Consider the following 23,047-nt stretch of genomic DNA (forward strand, 5'->3'; position numbering starts at 1 on the left):
CTTTAACTAAAACTAACATTTTAATTACGAGGGCCTACAAGGGGAATATCACAGTCATTTTAGAAAAAACCACGTACCAGAAAAAGTCTCCGAATTAATTTCAGACACAAAAACATATTCTCCCATTAACTCCGATCCCACTGACCGAATTAACCGTACTTTTCATAAATTTGTAAACAACTTAGTCTCTAACAAACAAATTACTCCACAAATCTCACTGACAATTAAAAACCTTCACCCTTACAACCCCAAACTCTACGGACTTCCTAAAATACATAAACACAACGTTCCTCTCAGACCTATCGTGGCTGACCTGAACTCACCTCTTTCAAAATTCTCCAAATACCTTAGCAACATACTCTCTTCAGTCACAGTCAAGTCTCGTTTCTTTACACAAAAACTCTTTGAACTTGTCAACAATCTCCGCGATTCCGTTATTCCTGATAACTCCTTATTGGTTAGTCTTGACGTAGTATCCCTATTCACAAACGTCCCCCTACAATTAATTTTAGATGCCATCACTCACTGCTAGATGGGACGAAATCTCATGTCATACAACATTATCTCTGCATTGGTTTCTCGAGTCCATAAAATTCATAGTTTCGAATACTTATTTCGAATTCAACGACCATTTTACCTTCAAATATTTGGCACACCTATGGGTTCTCCTATATCCCCGTCACTCGCAGAAATTGCTTTACAACACTTGGAGTTGAAAGTTTTTAATTCCTACAATCTAGACCTTCATTTTTATTACAGATATGTTGATGACATCCTTACTTGTGTTCCTGTTAAAATTTCGAAACTCTTGCTTCATAGTTTTAAACTCATTTAATGAGCATCTCTCCTTTACGTTTGAAAAGAACAAGAAATTCTATCAGCTTTTTAGACGTAAAAATTATAAAAACCGCAGACAATCGAATTATCACTAATTGGTTCCTAAAACCTACTTGGTCGGGTAGTATTTAAATTATCATTCTTACCACCCTTCTAGCATGAAGATAGGCACTATTATTAATTTAGTCGACCATGCCATCCTACTCTCAGACAAACAATTTTGGCCCTCTAACTTATCCCTCATCCGCACAACTTTAATTAACAACTCATATCCACCGCACCTCATCAACTCCGTTACCTCCAACAGACTTAAAACCCTCAACAGTATGCATTCTTCTTTTTCCCCAGAAAAGAATTCTAAAGACAATAACTATATAGGCAACGTTTGTTTACCTTACGTAAAAGAACTTTTTCCAGTGTGGAAAAAACTTTTTCATAAGGTAGACATCAGACTAACCTGCAACATAGATCTAACTCTTAAATCCCTCTACACAAACCTGAAATCTCCCACTAGTATAGAACGTACTTCCAACATTGTCTACAAAATAAATTGCAATGATTGCCCTTCTACTTACATAGGTGAAACCGGACAAAATTAAAAAAAGACTCAAACAACACGACAATAATTCGAAAACCCCCACCAAAACCAAACTATGATAACAGAACACATAAAAAATTTCAAACACTCCTTTAACTTTTATAATGCCAGTATTCTCTACCATGAACGGAACACACCATTCAGAGACGTTTTGCAGAATCTTGTTTCATATCAATATGTGATCACGTGGTGAACAAAAGATCGGATTCCTCCTTACTCTGCGATAACTACCAAGTAATACTAAATAATGTTTCCAAATTTATTTCCTCTGAACAAAACTAATTGACCTTACTAACCTTGCCAACACTTCCTAGTTTAATTTCGGCCTTGATACCCGAGCTTCACCTACCCATACATAGCAAATTTTGAATAAACTTTAAAATTTTTTATTTTAGATTTTTGAGTTATTAGTATAACTACTTAGTAATACTAAATAACATTTCCAATTTTTTTCTCCTAATTCTAACCATACAAACCTAGCCTAACATTACTAGTTTCAACTTCCGACTATTTTCTACCTACCCGCCCATAACAATCCTGGAATGACCCTTAAAAATCTCTCAAAACATGTGGTGGCTTTTATACATGCCTCGGTACTAGCAAAGTACAGAAGTCGTGGCAGAAATTACATAATTCTACTTACATTATTGTTCAATAAAACTATCATTTTTCTGTTTACATCATACAAAAAAAAAAAAATTATATAAAAAATGCATAGTGCTGACATGTTAGTTGTATAAATGTTAGTGCCAATCTCTAGTGCTGTGTACACTTCTCTATATGTAACCAACCAACGTAACGTAAGTCCACTTGTATTTTATATGTATTATCCATCTTCATAAATAATTTGTTTGCTTTACATACATGTATATACGAGTTTACATATGTTGTATGTTTATTATATATATATATATATATCTATATATCTATATATATCTATGTATTTGTATGTATGTATGTATATATATGTATATACCTTTTTACCTGTATGTTTGTATGTATGTGCATATGTATATGTGTATACATGTAATTGTTATTACGTATATATGTATGGTGTCAATGTATCTATCCTATCTCTATCTATATATTATACTATATGTATATGTATATATATATGTATATCTGTATGTATGTCTATATATATATATATATTTGTGAGCATTTATGTCCATATGTATATATCTGTATTGTGTGTATCTATATCTCTTCTCTCTGTGTATATATATATGTATCTATATGTGTGCCTATGTCTATATACCTGTTTCATGCGTATATATATGTGTATACGTGTATAGCTATAGTTACATAGATAGGTATGAGTATATGTATGGTTCATACATGTTCATGTACGTCGTTGTGAATATGCATGCACGTTGCATATATGTATATACGTATATTTATATATGTATAGTCGTACATGTATATGTGAACATATATAGGTATATAGTTGTTGTATCTATATATGTATATGTTTATTATATGTTTACATGTGTGTGTATATGGATATATGCATGTATATATATATATATATTATATATATATATATGTTGTGGTTATATGTGTACGTATATATATATGTATATATGCGTAGGTTTATATGAGTGTACTTAAATATTTTTGCCTATACTTTTTAATTATTTATTTAATTCTAGTCTCTACTACCTTTCCTATCTTTTATATTTGGGTTTGTTGTTAAGTGTTGCTGGTTGTTAATTTTTCTCTTATTGTATAGTTACTTTACCAGTCCACATATATTATAATTACCTAGATATATAATTTTCATACTGTTTTTAGATCCACTGATGATGACATTAAATTGAATGTCGAAACGTTTGAAATAAAGATTATTTTATAAATCTTTGGCTTTTCTTTGTTTGATGTATCGCCCTCAAGAACTCACTCATATATTTCAACATCAAAATTTAACTACTAAATCATATATATATATATATATATATATATATATATAATATTATACATGTATATGATACATTACATACTATACATACACACATATAAATACATCAATTTTTTTCAAAGATTACCTTTTCAGTGTTTCATTTGATTTTGCATAACCTCATACTTCAAAGTGAAATCCCGTATTAAAAAGTAAGTTATTAAAATTGTACATAAGTAAACGAATTATCTCTATATCTTTCATGTTTTAATACTTTCTGTTCATTTTGGCAGGCCTTGAAAAATGGATTAATGTTGCGAGTGAAAAAAAGAAAATATGTAACTAAATTCATTTCTTCTTTAAAACTTAAAAACTTTAGTTTTAGCGATAATTATAATATACGATATTCTAAATAATCTATTCATGTTATGGTTTTTATTATCATAATATCAATAAAGAATAAATTAATAAAAATAAGGACATGACTCTATAATCAATGCCAAATTTGAAGATTTAACACACAATATCTATAATTTGAGGTATTCATGTTGTGTGCCAGCATACCGTTCGACGAAGAAACCGGTGTGACAGGTAACGTTATCGTTCCAATTATCAACTTTATTGAATTAATATCTTATCTAGAAACAAAACTATTTTCTCATTGAACATAGTTAAATATTCTGCAATATAAATCTCAAAACTTGTGTGAAGTACGTCACTGAATTTGACTAGTTTATACTATAATTGAATTATAGTGACAAAAACAAGGTCAAGAACAAGTAGAGTGAATCAAAACTGCAGTCACATTGAGGGAAAGAAATAAAGTAAAAATTCACGAATTATCTTCTATTGTCAAATAGAAAATGTATTGACTTCTGTAGTATTATTTTCTGCAAACGTATTTGGAAAAAAAATATGCGAAAAAACATCGAAAGTAAACTGTAGTCAGCAAAAAGGAAAAACTAGTGGCGTATGGCATCGTGCCTTAAGGCAAATTGCTGGAACTTCCCGTAGCGTAACAAAATTATTAAATGTTTTCAAATAGATTATTATAAATACTGTAACATTGTCGAATGTTGGGGGGGGGAGAATTTTGACAAAAAATCACGAAATATTACGTGAGGGAGAGAGGGGTATAGTAAGATATCACGTGTATTTATTCAAATAAAGTTAAAACATTTTCAAAAACAAATCAAAAATTTAGGTTTTTTCACACAACTAAAAATACACGTGATGTTTGGTGGGAGAGGGGGGTAATTTTGAATATCACCACGTATCACCAAGGGAAAGGGGGGCTCCAAAAATCCTTAAAAACTCGCTCACGCGATTAATAGACGCCCCCCTAAGAATTATATAAACTGAATTGAACTGAAATGAAAGTTAAAATTTTTCGTTTTAAGTATATTAAAACTTTAGTCATAATTAAAATTAAAATCTGAATAATTTTCTATATAAAAAAAAAACATTGAAAAAAAAATTAAAACAAAAAAATTGAAAAAAAAAATTAAAACAAAAAAAATTTTCCCCAAAAGCAATTATTAAAACAAGCAAAAAGTTCTTTGAATCATTTAAATCGGACGCTTAGTTCTCTCAAAAACTGCCATTTTTTGCACATTTAACTCTGTATCTTCAAAAATGGTATCTAATCTAATGAAATCATCACTTCTCCCCAACATTACGAACTGAATGTTTTTTAGATCATTCAAATCGGATGCTCCGTTCTCTCAAAATCTCAATTTCTATTTTCGGCACACTTTGCACCAAATCTCCGAAACGGCTGGGACCGTCTTTGCCAAAAACTAATCAGCATATCTCTCTATTAATAGGAATTGAAAGTTTTTGAACCATTCAAATCGGTTGATCCGTGCGCCCGAAAACGTGGACGAAAATTTGTATCCATACATACATACATACATACACACACATGCATTTTTTCTGAGGTATGCCAAAATGTTCAGAAACCTTCAAAACGTGAAGAAATGTAAAAAATTTCAATTTCGATTTTTGGACGATTACTTTAACTTACTAATAAATTAAAAAATATTTTTACTATTTTACTATTAAATAGTGGTGATTAGTTTTTGGCAAAGATAGACCCAGCCGTTTCAGGAGACAAGGAGCTAAAAATGTAAAAAATGCAGTTTTTCACTACTAGTTTTATGAATTGTTGATTCGAATACGAACGCTTGGTAATACTAAAATCAAACACTAATTTAGAGTATTGATTGATTTTTCAATATATTTTCATCAAACTGTACACTAGTAATAACAATTTTAGTTCTATAATATTACATGTATACTCTCCAACAAAGGTAAGATGATTTCGTTTTTAAAGTTATTTTTTGTTTTTTTAAGTTTTTCTTGTCCATATCAAGACAGGTGTAAAAATTACTATATATTAAAAATAAATAAAAAAATATTACATGTAAGAAAAAAATTGTTTTTTATGGAAACAACATACTTAAAATGATATAGTATATTCTAAATGTGTATTCATGAAAATATAAGAATGTAGGGGTGCTAAAATCTATAATCAAACAACAGAAACTATTCAATAACCAAATTATAATTAGGACGGAACTTTCGCAAGGTTCACTAATTTTAAGTCAGATGAAATCTATCGAACTGAAAACTCAATTAATAAAGGACTTCATTCAAAAGACCCCATAAAAATAAATCATGCAGCAAATTAATAATATCGGTCGAACCTTAGAAAATTATTTAGAATTCTCTATCTTATAATAGGTACACTCATAGATAAACAAGTATGATTTGGGTACACTATAATTTAAAAAGTATTTGCATTTTGGAAATCAGCTAATTGTAGCTGTAATAGAAATTAACTATCTTTTGAAAAGCTTTTACGTGATAAACGTAATATTATTACTAAAAGGAAACAGGTAGCTTGTAGATTTCAGGAAAATCAGGAAATATGATTTTTTTAACTTCCCGTAGGGTAAGTTATTGTAATGGGCCGAAAATCGGAATTGAAAATTTTTACATTTCTCGACGTTTTCAATTTCCTGTGTGTGTGTGTGTGTGTGTATGTATGTGTGGATACAAATTTCCAGTCACGTTTTAGGGCGCACGGATCAACCGATTTGAAAGGTTCAAAAAGCATCCGATTCCTATTGATAGGGAAAAGAGCTGATTAGTTTTTGGCAAAGACAGGTCCAGCCGTTTCGGAGATACGGAGCAAAGAGTGCAGAAAATAGAAATCGTATTTTTGAGAGAACGGAGTATCCGATTTGAATGATCTAAAAAACATTCAATTAGTAATGATTGGGAGAAGTGTTTATTAGTTTTTGGCAAAGGCAGGCCCAGCCATTTTAAAGATACGGAGCTAAATATGTAAAAAATGGCAGTTTTTGAGAGAACTAAGCGTCCGATTTGAATGATTCAAAGAACTTTCTGCTTGTCTTAACAAAATAATCGATTTTGGAAAAAAAATTGTCCCTTTTTTTTTTTTTTAGTTTTTTGTATATCGAAAATATTTATTTTTAATTTTGACTATAGTTCTAATATACTTTACAAATAATTTCAACTCTGCAATTTAGTTTATATAATATTTATAAATATTAGACAATGTTACAATATTTATAATAATCTATTTGAAATCATTCAGTAATCCTCGAACATTTCGTTACGGTACGGGAAGTTCCAGCAATTTGCCTTAAGGCACGATGCCACCCACCCCACTAGTTATTTTTTTAAATTGCGGTAAAACTTTTTATTGAAACGACTTGATCGATCTTATTAAATAAATCATACAGCAAATTAATAATATTGTTCGAACCTTAGTGATTCATTTAAAATTTAGTATTTTGTAATACTCTATTATTTGGAAAGCATTTGCATTTTGGGAATCAGATAATTGTAGCTGTAATATTAATTAACGATCTTTCAAAAAGCTTTTGTGATAAATGTAATATTATTGCCAAAAATAATAATACCTGAGATGAACGCGTTCATCTGTTTCCAAAATACTATTTTCAAAAATAAACCAAATTTTTTAAAGGATATAAAAAAACAAAAAAAATAATTAGTTTTCATCATAGACCTTATATTACATATAAGATCTATAGTTTTCTGCATAACATTGCATATTAATTTGTGGTTTTATATTGTCAGTTGAGTATTTATGAAATTAAATTGATGAAAAAAAATTGAAGGAGGCGCAACATTTTTTTTTATTAGAGAGGGAGGGGGGGGGGGCTTTGTTAAGTCCTTAGGTGCTTACGTCTGAAAACAATCTAATAATCAAAATAAAATAAAACTTGTGGTAAAACTTTTTATTAAGAAACCATCTTTGCCTAAAACTAAATGCAACTGACGATTGTTATGTCAAACGATGAAGAGTGATTAGAAATATCAAGAGAGCAATTTAAAAAATTAAGTCATTCAATAAAGTTAACGATTCATATTTTCCGACTACAGACTTCTTCGCAAAGTACTATATGTATGACCATAATTTAATTGAAGTACTATATATATATTTAAAGATTATTGTTAACAAAAATACACAAAGGTATACAAAGTGCAATTATTAAAAACGAAGTCCAAATTAGTAGAATAATTAATGATCATCTTTTCTCACAAAGTTTGTTGACATCTATATTTGCATACAGTATTAATTATGCAAGTTGAAGCGAAACAAGGATGTCTTGATTACTCTGCTCTACATTAGTTTTATAGAGATTTAACACAATTTATACCAGATTAACTCGATCATTTTCCTAATAAAATATCTCAATTTCTTATCATTTCTGAAGAAATATAAAAGACGTTTAAGCGTACATACTTATGCATTAATATTATATTCCATATTGTCATAAATATTTAGAGTCTCTATAAATTGCATTTTCATCAACATGTGTGTTTTAAATTATCAAATATGTTTAATTGATTTTTATTATTGAAGTAAAACTTCTTTAGGCGCGATATGGGTGTAAAAATTTCTTTAGGCTACACGGGTGTAAATCCGTACAAATGCAACGAAAACGCCAACGTGAAGTTGAACACTACGACGCCGTAAGCGCTGATGTCGCGAGTATCCACTCCCGTCATGTCATGCGTAAGTCGAGCGCTAAACCCTATATGAACTTGCATTAATTGAATCACGTTTTTTTTACAAAAGAAGAGGTTGCTGTATTATGTCCTCATGGAATAAGACTTTTCTTAGAGAATAAATGTGTCATGGAATATAATAAATTTATATTGAATCGTTGAAGACAAAATAATATCTACTGCCACGGATATTTGTGTAGGTTGCCATGCGACAGATCAACAATCATACATTCGTCAGCAGTTTCACAAAAATCGGTTATGAAATAATTTTAGTTCTGAATAATTTTAGTTCTGAATAAATTTTACATAATAACAACTAATATTGATGTAAGTGATGGCTTAGCTAATGGTTGTGTAGGAAAATTAGTGTACATAGAACGTGGCGCTAATGATGAACTTCTAGGTTTATGGTTTGAATTTCCTGGTAAGATAGGTAACAAAATAAGAAGAAAGCTGCACATCATATTCAAACTCTTAATATCAGTAGGACAGCTGTGCCGATTCTCAGGAAATCATATTTGTCAAAAGAAATCATTTTCCTTTAAGCCGGCCACAGACGTAACTGTATGCATGTGCAACTGAATGAATGCGCAACCAGGCGTATTTTCACAGCGCCCACAGACGGTTCAAGTTTATGTTCAAGTACTTGCGCAAGCATATCACAAATGTCAAATAATAAATGTCAAAACATAACCTAAAAATATATCTTTTTTATTAATTTATATATTTACAGCATCAGAAGAGAATTCAAAGTGTTCATAGGGCTAATTTCATAACTTTTAATTGTCGATAACTTCATAAACTTGTATTATAAATTCGCTACAATGTAAAATAAAAATATGGACATGTGCTGCCACACGCGGCCAACGAATGAACTTGCCGACTTGAACGATTGCGCAATTAAAATAATCAAAAAGTGCTCATGCCAACTCGCTTGCACCAGTCTGTCAAGTTGCGCAAAAAACACCCCACAGACGCTACAGAATACATGTTCAAGTCGCAGGTTGCGCAGTTATACAGTTACGTCTGTGGCCGGCTTTAGTGTCTGCTTGTGCACTCACAATACACAAATCACAATGTGGTACTTTTGATAAAATTGTATATGAATACAATAAAACACATAATCAGCAGCTTCTATATGTTGCATTATCACGAGTTACCAGCATTAATGGATTGTTCATCATTTCTAAAACAACGACAAAAAAATTTATAATGGAAGAAAACGGCCAGCAGGATTAATGGACTTAAAAACTGAATTCCAAAGACTTTCAACTTGTAGATTAATAACACAAGAAGAAAAATTGAGTGAGATAATAAGTTTGAACGACATTTCATTGTTTTCCTTTAACTGCCAAAGTTTACGAGCTCATTTGCCTGATCTGCAAGATAAAGTGCTACAACGTTGTACGTTTTTGTTATTTTCGGAAACTTGGATTAATAATGAAGAACGAATTAATATTCATAACTATTACTGCGTTACTCAATACAAACGATCAAACTCAAGAGCAGGTGGTGTAGCTGTCTAATGTCTATCATTCATGTTCAGATACTGTTCATAATGCCACTCCTATGCAGTTTCTTGCGCCAACGATATTACTGGATATTCCTAATGAAATTACACAAGTAGGTGATATTACACACACAGAATCAAACATTAATTATAGTCGTCCTTTAAATTTCTCCCAACAAAAACATATCAAATATTATTGAATTTCTTCATCAGCAGTTACTTCATTTTTCTAATGAGGGTGCAAAACTTTTAAACACTAATCACAACGAGATACCATTAATTCTTGCTGGAGATTTCAATGTCAATTTTCGTTCAGAAGAATCTCAACCATTAATTGATTTTTTAAATAATAAATTTAATTTAACAATGAATAATTCTCCATTTGAATCAACCACAAGATATGGCACGACTATTGATGCAGTTTTCTCCAGAAATGTACATAGTTTACAAAGCAAAATTTATGTCTCTCATTTCAGTTATCACAAACCTATTATATCATATATGAAATATGGTAGCAATTAATCTATCGCTGTTGTTTTAAACTGTGTTATTGATGTTATGTGATTATTAATAAATGATTTTTAAAATTCAAATATGATGTTTTTTTTATTTTTATCTTAATTGCCTACTCATACAATATTAAAAGTTTTACTTCAATCGCGTGTGATCCTTACGCGCACTCTTTTTTTATTTAAACTTCAGGAATTTTAAAATTATTTTCTTATTCAATAATTTTATATGTTTTAAAAACAACATGTGATAAAAGAATAAAATGCATGGGGCGAATTAGATGCTTTTAATATTGGAATAAAAATATCAATAATAATTGATTGAAATTTTATCAAAAGAAAAAAAAAATTATGCTCATTATCCACACTTAAATTAAGTTTGTAAAGTTAATATATGTTTGAGTAATATGATATGATAAGAATAATAATATATATAACAGTAATTTTTGTTCACTGGTCAAACAAACCGTTAAATGACATTTGTCATAATTTTTCACAATTAAAAATATTAAATTTTTAACTTTCGAAGGGTAAGTTATAGTAATCGCAAAAAATCGAAAATAAAAAATTAAATATTTTGACATACCTTAGAAAAAATGAATGTATATGTGTGTGTGTGTGCGGATACAAATTTTCGTCGACGATTTCGGGAACACCGATCAACCGATTTGAACAATCCAAAAAACATTCGATTCGTATTGATAAAAAGAAATGCTGATTAGCTCCGAAGATACGGGGCAAAAAGTGGCAAAAACGATAACTGAGTTTTTAAGAAAACGGAGCGTCCGATTTTAATAATTCAAAAAACATTTTACTTGTACATATTGACAAGATGAAGAAGTGATTAAATTTTTGGGAAGGCAGGTCCAGCGGTTATGGACTCTCAGTAAAAATAAGTTAAAAAAATGTTATTTGGCGGTCAAAAATGTTTATTGGACATAGGCACATCAAATTGTCAGATATTTTAGAGATTTTAATAATGTGTACACATTTTGTATAATTTTTTTTGGTTCCGTACCAAGATTTTTGATTACGGTACGGAAAGTTCGAGCAATTTGCCTTAAGGCACGATGCCATGCACTCCACTAGTTCATTGTTAAATTAGTTTTTGTCTATTAAAAATGTTTACATTTTTCATCATATTCCAAAAGCTCAAATATATTTAATTGCTTAACGATGAAAATATTTCTTTTCTGAAATATTTTCAGAAAATTCTTCATTCATTTCGCTTATACAATTTTTACTTCATGAAAAGAATATACTATCAAAAATAAGTCAATGTATTTATAGAAATGTTTCAAATACGGTTCATAAATACGGAATTTTGCTGAATCCACCTTAGAGAAAACAGGTATTTTCAAACACATGCAATACCTTGCGACAAAAAATGTCGAATATTTAATAATCTGATACAAAGATATTGTAGCATGAAATGATGAATCAAGAAAGAAAGTTGAATTGAAACAGTTTCAGCATGATATTATATGAATATATTAGTTTGTTTTTGTAAAATAAATTGCGATATAAGCAAAAAATCACAAATACAAATAAATATAATTTTATAATAATTATTAATGTAAACAATTAAATAAGTTGTTTTATGATATATGCAGCATTTATATATAAAACAAAAAATATAAATTAATAATGCTCAAAACATGAGAAACAAGTAAATAAATAAACTGCATACAGTAGTTTGACAACTGCTAACAATAGACTCGATACGGCTGAAGGGCGAGTCAGGTGCAACAAATAATATTTCATATTCTATATTCTCTTACCCATAATTCGGTTCCCCAATTCATTATGTGTGGTAAAAATATCACTGCACACAATTTAAATCACTAAAAATCCTTTTTAACACATTTAAAACACAACTAATGCTGAAAACTTATTTCATTCACTAAAACCGTTCCTTATGATTAAATGCAACATGGCCGGTGGTTTTATTCACATGAACGCTGGCGCTCGATCGCTGCGTATGTCATACTGGTGAACTCGCTCGTTCCATCTGTGAAATGCCAGCGCGAAAGAGCGAAAACAGGCGAAATGATCGACACAACTTCGTGTGGCATTCGACTAAACATCATATATTACGAATATAAATAATTTTACATTTTGCAACAAATGGATATATTTATGTCATATACGAATGTGTAAGTTTTGGCTTGTATGTGTATGTATAATTGATAAAAATATTTATTTTTCTAACATCAATACTTCTTCGAAAGTACCATGTTTTTTCTCTCATTCATAATAATTTATTTGCTATTTATAAATATGTAAAATATGAAAACAATATAAATATTATTGATAAAATATGAATTTAAATTGTATCGATATACTTTATTTATTTTATTATTATATTACCGATAAAATATTTGTCTATCAAACATATTAATAATAAAAAGACATGTTATTAGCATCAGATACATACATTTCACTTAAGATCAAAATTTCTTTTTCGCAGAGATAAAAGAAGTCGCTGATGTTGTCATCAGTTGACATGAACAATAAAATATGAATGAACATATTTAAATATAAGTTATTATTAGGGCAAATGCTCATTTGTGACTCGTGACAACCTGTAACGCATTTTTTTTCTCCATAGGTTCAAACCAACAGACTTGTCGTTTAAAGTAACTTAAAATCTAAAAATAATTCTATTCAACCATTATTTAACCTTTTCAGTAGTAGTTAAGCTAGCAAAGTTGGTTTTTTTAATTTCCCGTAGGGTAAGTTATTGCAATCGTCCAAAAATCAAAAATATTTTTTTTTGCATCCGATTTGAATGAAAATGAAAAACATTCAATTTGTAATGATAAAAAACGTAGTAATTAGTTTTTGGCAAAGATAGGCCCAGCCGTTTCTGAGATAAGGAGCCAAGTAGCTAAAAGTGTCAAAAACTAATCAGCATATCTCTCAATAGGAATCGTGGACGAGAAATTGTATCCATACATACATACACACACACACATTAATTTTTTTCGAGGTATGCCAAAATGTTCAGAAACTTTCATAAGGTGAAGATATGCAAAAAAAATCAATCTCGAAAGCTAAAAGCGCGCTTTCTAAGAAATATGGATTATACTCTTCTTTTATCTATAAATATGGAACTATTATTTAGAATGAGGACGATAATGGAGAAATTCATAACTAATGCTATTGTAAGGACAAAAGTCACCAGTATTTTTATTTTTAGTTATTTCTCTTGTTTGAAAATTTTACTATAGTTGGCGCTACTATCATATGCACATACCGATTTTAACCTATAAAACCTATTTTTACATCGTATGTTCGCCACGCAAGTTTCGTGTGCGTGTAGTTTTAATAGCAGAATTTAGCTTTTCGTTGTATTTATAAATATTTATTGTGAATAAAATGACTTTAAAACTTGAATGTTCTAAGAGCAGTCCGCCAATATCCGTATTGGCAGTTATAGATTTAATTAAAGGAACCCATCCGGTGGAAATTGATTGGGGAAAGAATTATAAATTGACAATTAATAACGCAATTTTAGATATTCATACTGACAACGATGCTTGCAGAGCCCTAGCCACCGCGGCTCCACAATACGAACTGTACGGCCGAACAGCTGTTGAGTATGCACAAACAGATCATTTTTTGACATTTGCTTTAACGTTGAAGGATGATTTAACTAACAACTTGCAATATTTAGACAAGACGTTGACATCTGTTACTTATCTTGTAGCTAACAAACTCACAATAGCTGATTTGGTTGTTTTTCCTGCTTGCGCGATGAGTGGCAGTCAATATCTAAAAAGCCTGTACCCGATAATATTACCAGGTGGTTCAATTTAATAAAAGCTCAAGACTGTGTCAAATATGCTATGTCATTTGTGAGCAATGAGGTTGATTCAAAAGCTTCAAAAAATACTAAAAATCAAAGTAATGATACAGTTCAACAAGAAGGTAAGTTTGTGGATTTACCTGGTGCCGAAATGGGTAAAGTCGTGGTTCGATTTCCCCCAGAAGCTTCAGGCTATCTCCACATAGGTCATGCAAAAGCAGCCCTGCTCAATCAATATTATCAACAAGCTTTCCAAGGAAAATTAATAATGAGATTTGATGATACCAATCCCGCCAAAGAAAATGTTCACTTTGAGCAAGTTATTTTAGAGGATTTGGAAATGTTACAAATTAAACCAGATTTGTTCACGCACACCTCGCAATATTTTGATTTGATGCTACAATACTGTGAACAACTTATTAAATCTGAAAAGGCTTATGTAGATGATACAGAACCAGAAAAAATGAAAGCTGAACGAGAAGAAAAAGTTGAATCTGCAAATAGAAATAATAGTATAGATAAAAATATGAAGATGTGGTCTGAAATGATTAATGGTACTGAATATGGCCAAAAGTGTTGTGTGCGTGCTAAAATAGATATGTCTTCTGCAAATGGCTGTCTCAGAGATCCAACAATATACAGGTGCAAAAATGAACCTCATCCGCGCACAGGAACAAAGTACAAAGTTTATCCAACATATGATTTTGCATGCCCAATAGTAGATGCTATTGAAGGCGTGACACACACATTGAGAACCATGGAATATCATGATAGAGATGAGCAGTTTTATTGGTTTATAGAGGCTTTGGGTTTGAGAAGGCCCCACATTTGGGAATACTCAAGATTGAGCATGACTAATACAGTTTTATCAAAACGTAAACTTACATGGTTTGTAGAGCAGGGTTTAGTTGATGGCTGGGATGATGCCAGATTTCCTACTGTCCGAGGTGTTCTTCGCAGAGGAATGACTGTTGAGGGCTTAAAACAGTTCATTATTTCTCAAGGTTCTAGTCGAAATGTTGTCTTTATGGAATGGGATAAAATATGGGCTGTTAATAAAAAAGTTATAGATCCAATAGCACCACGATACACTGCTTTGGAAATGGATACAGTTCCTGTTAATGTAAAAAATATTACAAGTGATGTATCTCAAACTGTGAATGTCCATCCAAAAGACCCAGCAATCGGTACTAAAATTGTATGGACAGGTTCAAAATTTTAATAGACCGCGTAGATGCTGAACTACTTAAAGAAGGTGAGAATGCCACATTTATAAACTGGGGTAATCTTTTAGTTGATAAAATTAATAAAGACAGCAATGGAAAAATTTTATCTATTGATGTAACACCTAATCTTGATAATAAAGATTTTAAGAAAACTTTGAAGTTAACTTGGTTGTGTGACACAGTAAATGCCCCATTCACAAAAACATGCTGTGTTTACTTTGAGCATATAATAAGCAAACCTTTGCTTGGAAAGATGAAGACTTCAAGCAATACATTAATCAAAATACCCGAAAAGAAGTTGAAATGATAGGAGACCCAGAATTAAGAAATCTCAAGGCTGGTGATATAATACAATTACAAAGAAGAGGTTTCTTTAGAGTAGATGTACCTTATGCGCCTGCAAATGAATTTACTTGCAAGGAGCAAGCAATTGTATTGTTTTATATTCCTGATGGCCATAGCAAGGAACCTGTTGCTGCAGTGGTAAAGCCAGCAAAATCTAAAGCCCCAAAGAAATCAAAAGAACCTGCAGCAGAGAAATCCCAACAGTGGCTGGTGCAGAGCCAAGTTCTGGTATAAATTTTGAAGCTTCCATAGACCCTCCGAGTGTTAATGACTTATCTGTTGTTAAAGCTCCTAAACAAGCAAAGAGCCAGAATAAGCCTGAAAAATCAGCAGCAAAGACCAACAAGAAAGATAATAAATCAGAGCCAAAAGAATCAAACAAAAAGACAAATGAAAAGCAATCAAATGTGAAAAAACAAACACGTTTAGGCCTAGAGGCTCAAAAAGAAACTGATTTACCAGGATGGTATTCACAAATTATAACTAAAGGTGAAATGATTGAATATTATGATGTCTCTGGTTGTTATATTCTACGACCATGGTCTTATGCAATTTGGGATATGATCAAAGATTTTCTAGATGGAGAAATAAAAAAGCTAGGAGTAAAAAATTGTTATTTTCCAATATTTGTCTCAAAAGTGTACTAGAAAAAGAGAAGGAGCATGTGGCTGATTTTGCACCCGAAGTGGCTTGGGTAACTAAATCTGGAGATTCAGATTTGGCAGAGCCTGTAGCCATTCGACCAACTTCAGAAACTGTTATGTATCCAGCTTTTGCAAAATGGATTCAGTCTTACAGGGATTTACCAGTAAAATTGAATCAGTGGAACAATATCGTACGATGGGAATTTAAACATCCACAGCCCTTCTTGAGAACCAGAGAATTTCTGTGGCAGGAAGGTCACACAGCCTATGCATCAAAAGATGATGCAGATAAAGAAGTATTACAAATTCTGGATATTTATGCTCGTGTTTATTCTGAACTTTTAGCAATACCAGTAGTTAAAGGTCGTAAAACGGAAAAGGAAAAATTTGCAGGTGGAGACTATACAACTACTGTGGAAGCATTTATAAGTGCAAGTGGGAGGGCTATTCAAGGTGCTACAAGCCACCACTTGGGTCAAAACTTTTCTAAAATGTTTGATATTGTATATGAGGATCCTGAGACACAAGAAAAGAAATACGTTTTTCAAAATTCATGGGGTTTAACAACAAGAACAATTGGTGTCATGATAATGGTTCATGCAGATAATCAAGGCCTGGTTCTTCCACCTCATGTAGCAAGTTTGCAGGCAATAATAGTTCCTTGTGGAATTACAGCTAGTACAAGTGAAGAGGATAAAGATAATTTATTGAAAAGTTGTAGTTGCTTGGAACAAAATTTGAATGATGCTAAAGTTAGAGCTGAAGGTGATTACAGAATGAATTATAGCCCTGGCTGGAAATTCAACCATTGGGAACTTAAAGGTGTTCCGCTTAGGGTTGAGCTTGGTCCAAAAGATATCAAGAATGAACAAGTGGTTGTGGTTAGAAGAGACACTGGAGAAAAAATTACATTTTCCAGAAGGAAGCTATTAAAAATATAAAAGAATTGTTAGAAGTTATTCACAAAAGCATGTTGGAAAAGGCTACAAAGGAATTGAATGAACATAAGGTAGTTTGCCATGAATGGAGTAAATTCTTGGAAGAACTGGAGAGGAAGAACATAATACTTGCACCATTTTGTGGTAGTATTCCATGTGAAGATAAAATCAAAGCTGATAGTGCCAGGGATGATGACACTGAAACTAATGCTCCATCAATGGGCGCTAAATCATTGTGCATACCTTTTGAACAACCTGCCAAAATTACCTCTGATGACAAATGCATCAATCCCAAATGTAGCAACAAGCCAAATGCTTATACATTATTTGGAAGAAGTTATTAATTCAAAATATTCTATCATCATCTATTTATTACATTTGATATTATAATCATTTACATTAAATACAGTGTTTTAAAATAAATAATATCATATGTTATTACTTAGTAGAAAAATAAATTACATTTTATATACAAATTTTTTATTTATTACGACATTTTTTATTTAAAAATGGTCTTTGGACTTCAATAATGTTCAAATACGTTATTCAATGCAGTTGTCATTGTCCGCTTATCAGAATTTTAAAAATATTATAAGTTCATTTAGTACATTCTCATCAGTGTAAAACTCATTTTTTCTTTTACGAATCATTATTATTTCTTCAAAAATTAAGTTAGATAGACTTCGAAACCATTGTATATTATCTGGAATAAACGGTTCTTAACCTTCAAAACGAGGGTTAAAAACAATATCAGTTATGCAAAATATGCTTAATTTGTACTCTTTAGAATACTATGCAGAAAATGGCAACTAGTTCTTTAGGCAATTTAAGTTAACATAATAATTGTAACCAAAATTTTAAGTTACTGAAAAATTATATTTATTAATATCAATAAGGATGGCACTTATCGATCACGCAACCACAATTATTTTTTTTGGATGGTATTTGCTATAGTATAAAATCATAAAACATATTCCTAAAACGTATGGAATGATACTCATCACAATTATACCAAAATAAATATGTTTTGGATGAAAATTCTCTTCCACATACACAGCATATGGATACACAAATAATCGTTTCAATAAAACATGTTGTGTAGTAGAATGAATATCTGAAATTAAATTCACATAAAATTAAAATTTTATAATTTTTGTCATTACTTTCATAATACTTGCAGCACTAACTTTTTGGCAGTTCTTCCATCATTAGACATTATGTAAGTAAATAAGTACACTAAACCCAAAACACCCGAAAATAAAAAAGTATGGAACAGAGTTTTGCCACAAAAGGAGATCGGTCAAAGCAAAATATCCACAGGGTCATAAAACTGCAATGAACAAAGCATCCCACTATTGTTTTGAGGGGAAATATAGTTGCAGCAGCAGACAATGATAATACTCGAGAAACTGTGAAATAATCATAATTAATTATATCATATATATTGTTGAGAACTAGTTATGTTATAAGTAATATATATGTAGAAACTATTTAAAAATACCAGATCCCATATTTAAGTAAGGCAGTGATAGCTTGGGGGTTGTTCTTTTTTTATTCGACCCTTATCGTAAATCAGGTACAATCGATCGAATTCTACTAGTATATTGAACCGCCAAGACGTATAGATCAAGTTACAACATTAAAGCATGTAGTTATTCAAAAAAAGTAAAATATTACAACTGTTTCTTTACATATAAAAGAGTTAATGGATCTCTTTGGTATGTAAGAACAAACAGCTTTCATGAATTTTTAACTTCCCGAAGAAGTTTGTTTTCATCACAAAATCGATTTGCTAATTTTATGTTTTCTCGACGTTTCAAGCCATCTGAATCGAATTAGACCAAATTTGGAAAAGTTGATCGCAAATCGACGTTTTCTCAAAAACGGCTGGACCGATTTCAAGAATTTAAAAGCGATTCTATGCACCTCGATGACGTTGTTTGTCGTTTTGTGCGACGATCGGCTAGCGTTTCATAAACAGCAGAAAAGTGAAAAAAAATCGTCCACGTTGCCCGCAATTCTAAATTGATTTTAGAATTCAAAAACCGTTTGAAAGAATTTGGGAATCGTGCTGATTAGTTTTGGTAAAGATCGGCCGGGCTGTTTTCTTGTAATAAAGTGTTAAAAAAATTTTTTAAACGATTTTTATTATAATTTTTTGGCGGTAGATAGTCTTATAGATCATGCTAAAATATTACGACTCTACGATAATCGTTTAACTTTGAATATTCGTCAAAGTTTACAAAAATTGATATCGTTTTTTTGGCATTTGTCAAAATTAGACCTTCCATCGGCATTTGCTCAAAACCGTCTGAACCGATTTTAGAAATTTAAAAGCCATTTGATGTATCTCGATGAGGATTATCGTTTCTCAGTTTCGTGCGAGTATTTATAATAATCCATTTGTAAATATTTTGAACAATTGTTAATAATCAATTATCATTCATTATTTTTATTGCCCGAATGCCTAATTACGGTACGCGAAGTTCCAGCAACTTGCCTCAAGCAATAATGTCATGCACTACTTAGTTTATTAATTACAATGCTTAATCTATTATCTTTATGAATATCTATTCAATACATAAAAATCCAAGACTTATTAATCTGTTTTGCAGAAATAAAATTGAGAATAATAAATTATTATTATATTGAAATACTGAATATTATATTGAACACAAAAATCAGTAATCTTACGAAATCAATTAGATACGGTATAAAATAAAAAAAATAGCTGCTATTTTATAGCTGTATATAAGATATTCAAGTTTTTTCATCAGTGATTTCATGAAATATCCTGAAACAATCAGAAATTTAAAAACGAAAGGTATTATTTGAGAATCGTGCTGAAGAGTTTTAGCAAACATCGGTTCTCAATGAAAACTTAACATAGAAATACTTAAATATTATAGGCCAATAAGAAATGGTTGAATTGTACAAATAGATCAAAGCCTGTAATTATAAGTCGCGATTGGAATATATAAGTGCGTGTTTGTGCACTGTAATTAAAACAATTACATATTTTTAAGTTTGTTTGAAAAATATTATTGGAAATTTCATTGATTAGATTTTAGTAATAGCATTTTATCTAAATAGCTAAATCTCAATTCTTGTTAATTATGTCAATTATATACAAATGCTAGTTTATCTTTTGATAAATGTACAGCTTCATTTTTATATTAAAATCTTATATAATGTATTTGTCTTGGCTTCAACAAGTCCAACTCTATCTTAATCATCAACAATTAAGTATTAAACCAATGATAGAACATATATATGTATATATATATATGTATATTTTCATTCATAAAAATTATTTTTATGGAAAAATACATATTGAATAAGTATATAAAATTATAAGGATTAATTTTTAACAAAATCAAAAATAAAAACTCACATGTTATACAAAAGTGCCACATAAATTGAACGCCTGTTCCACACCATGTAATGTTATCTTTATCATATTGTGCAAAACGAATAGCTCGATGATATCCTGCAATGCTCCAGACTATGCCCAGAAATGAAGAAATAATTGATACAATTTGTAAAACTTTCCAACTTCCACTGTCTCGCAAAATAATTGTTAGCTGTAAAGCTATTGAGGAGCTGACTCAAGAAAACACTCAATTAAGCGTAGTAATGATATGTCACTGTCTTCTTTTAACATATTCTCATATTGCAATTTCTAAAATTGTCCAGAATACAACACATAATGAATAACTTTGCAGCAATAAAATTCTTTATAATTGATTAAATTATTAATAAAAACTAAAATCTGATCTTAAAATAAAATTAGTTTGAATCAGTACCTGTTCCTTTCTATCATTCTTTTTTTCAGCATGTCTACTTGCAAAAGCAAATTTAAGACTATCGCAGCAACGTGCTACTGTTGCTAATTGCAGAATATGCATAAATATCTGAAAAGCACCTAAACATCTATTTCCTTTGCTTTTAATAAGCAAGCATGGTGTTGAACGCTTTTGATTCAAATTATGGGCATCTTCAGCATACCTAGAATATTTTAAAATAGTAGTATATTAAATTCTGTAATATAATTTTAATACTACAAAGTAGATAAACACAATATATTGTCTTTTAAGATGATATAGAATACTAATTTTGTGCCAAGCAATATTTGTCCTTTCGAACTTCAGGATGGTGTATATAAGTGCCAGATGGCACAACATATATAATTTTTAGAACTTATGGTTTAATTTTGGAACAAAATTGCAAGTATATAATTATTAGAAATTATGGTTCTAAATTATTTGTTAATTTTTTATAGTAAAATACTTACATAGTAAGTGAAATGCAGGTATTTATCACAGCTGGTACAGCAATAAAGACAACGGTCCAAGCAAAGTAGTCATAATTTGAATTAGAAAAATAATAACATGCTAAATAAATATCTACTCCAGCGTCTACTAAGTGTGCAATAATAGAGTATATCAAACCGATTATATCTAAATTAGTAACAGAAAAATTGGATGGAGTACTGTCCACATCTTCCGTTCCACACCATTCCAAATTGGTGTCATATATTACTCTCATTGTCATAAATTATCATCGCCATTCAACGATTTAAGCCTCTCATTGCAAACTATTAAATATCTACTATGCCTCATTTACGTCGCTATGTTCTCTCAAAACATATTATTGAAAATGTAAACATAACCAAAAAAAATTAAATGCATATTGTCAATACAACATGAATTCCTCCTTTTATCTATGAATTCAACCTAGTACAAAAATAAAAATAATTAAGGGAATTAATAATGCAAGTCAATGAAATTGAAAACTGATAGATAGCGACAATCATCGCTTAAGGACAAGCCAATAAAACTGTCATTCGATTATTATATTGTCCAGACTCGATACACTGTGAGCCAATAACCAAGGTTTTTTGGCTCTTATGGTCACTCTCAGTCTCTCAGTCTAGAGTTCTAGTTCTACCCCCCAGAACTCCTAGTTAAAATAATAAGGGGGTCTAAACTAAAATGTACTGTTCGAATACTTTCTGTACATTTACAATTTCAATCATCTGTCATTTTTGCATTTTGCTTTGCATGTGCGAGTTGAAGTTGGCGCAAACTGAAGTTTCGTCACCATGACTACAGACTGCACTGCAAGTGTATTGAACGTTAATATTTGAATAATTGAATTCATTGATTAAAATGTATTTTAGATTTGCTGAATAAAAAATCATTTTGAAAAGTGGAAAAGATATAGTATAATACATATAAAAAATTGAATTATTTAAAATTATTGTGACCATATTTTTTTTACTAAAACCAGGTGACTTATAGTTAAGCAAACCCGTGACGGAGACGAAGCTATTTACGCTAAATTACTTAAGGGGTTACACGGGTTTTACGGTTTCCAAAAAACGAATTTTTTTATTAAATTCTTTAACATCTCTAGAATATTGTCCTAAATTTTCAAGTTGATCCAACTAATAGTTTCGGAGATACAAGTCTTGAAAATGTGGACGCTCGAGGTCCACCTTTATTGTCTCTTAAAACTTTAAACGCGTTTTTCTCAAAACTATGTTTTCAAAGACGGTCAAGATTTCCTGCGAACTACTCAACCGACCTTGATGAAATTTTACACCGGTCTTCGAGATATCATTTTCAAGGTTTTAAACGGATTTTTTTTTAATTACAACTAT

General features: G+C 30.6%; 2 protein-coding genes across 2 annotated transcripts; one reads left to right on the plus strand and one right to left on the minus strand.

Annotated features, from left to right (window-relative positions):
- Window positions 1–13,722: 13,722 nt before the first annotated feature.
- On the plus strand, window positions 13,723–17,741 carry LOC113371530 (bifunctional glutamate/proline--tRNA ligase-like). The gene is given in 7 exon segments (XM_026612159.1): window positions 13,723–14,169; window positions 14,172–15,437; window positions 15,440–15,703; window positions 15,706–16,000; window positions 16,003–16,433; window positions 16,436–17,362; window positions 17,365–17,741. Coding segments are annotated over 7 exon segments (3,915 nt in total). The 5' UTR covers window positions 13,723–13,799; the 3' UTR covers window positions 17,727–17,741.
- A 3,233-nt stretch (window positions 17,742–20,974) lies between these two features.
- LOC113371298 (XK-related protein 6-like) lies at window positions 20,975–22,374 on the minus strand. Its single transcript, XM_026611931.1, has 3 exons — window positions 21,677–22,374; window positions 21,189–21,390; window positions 20,975–21,064 (listed from the first exon to the last, which is right to left on the minus strand). Exons 1-3 carry the CDS (start codon window positions 21,934–21,936, stop codon window positions 20,975–20,977), a joined length of 552 nt encoding a protein of 183 aa, XP_026467716.1. The 5' UTR covers window positions 21,937–22,374.
- Window positions 22,375–23,047: the final 673 nt, after the last annotated feature.

This window comes from Ctenocephalides felis, unplaced genomic scaffold, assembly GCF_003426905.1.
Source record: "Ctenocephalides felis isolate EL2017-DRISC unplaced genomic scaffold, ASM342690v1 CF-g0.4_SCAFFOLD_01492, whole genome shotgun sequence".
NCBI classification, from domain to species: Eukaryota; Metazoa; Arthropoda; class Insecta; order Siphonaptera; family Pulicidae; genus Ctenocephalides; species Ctenocephalides felis.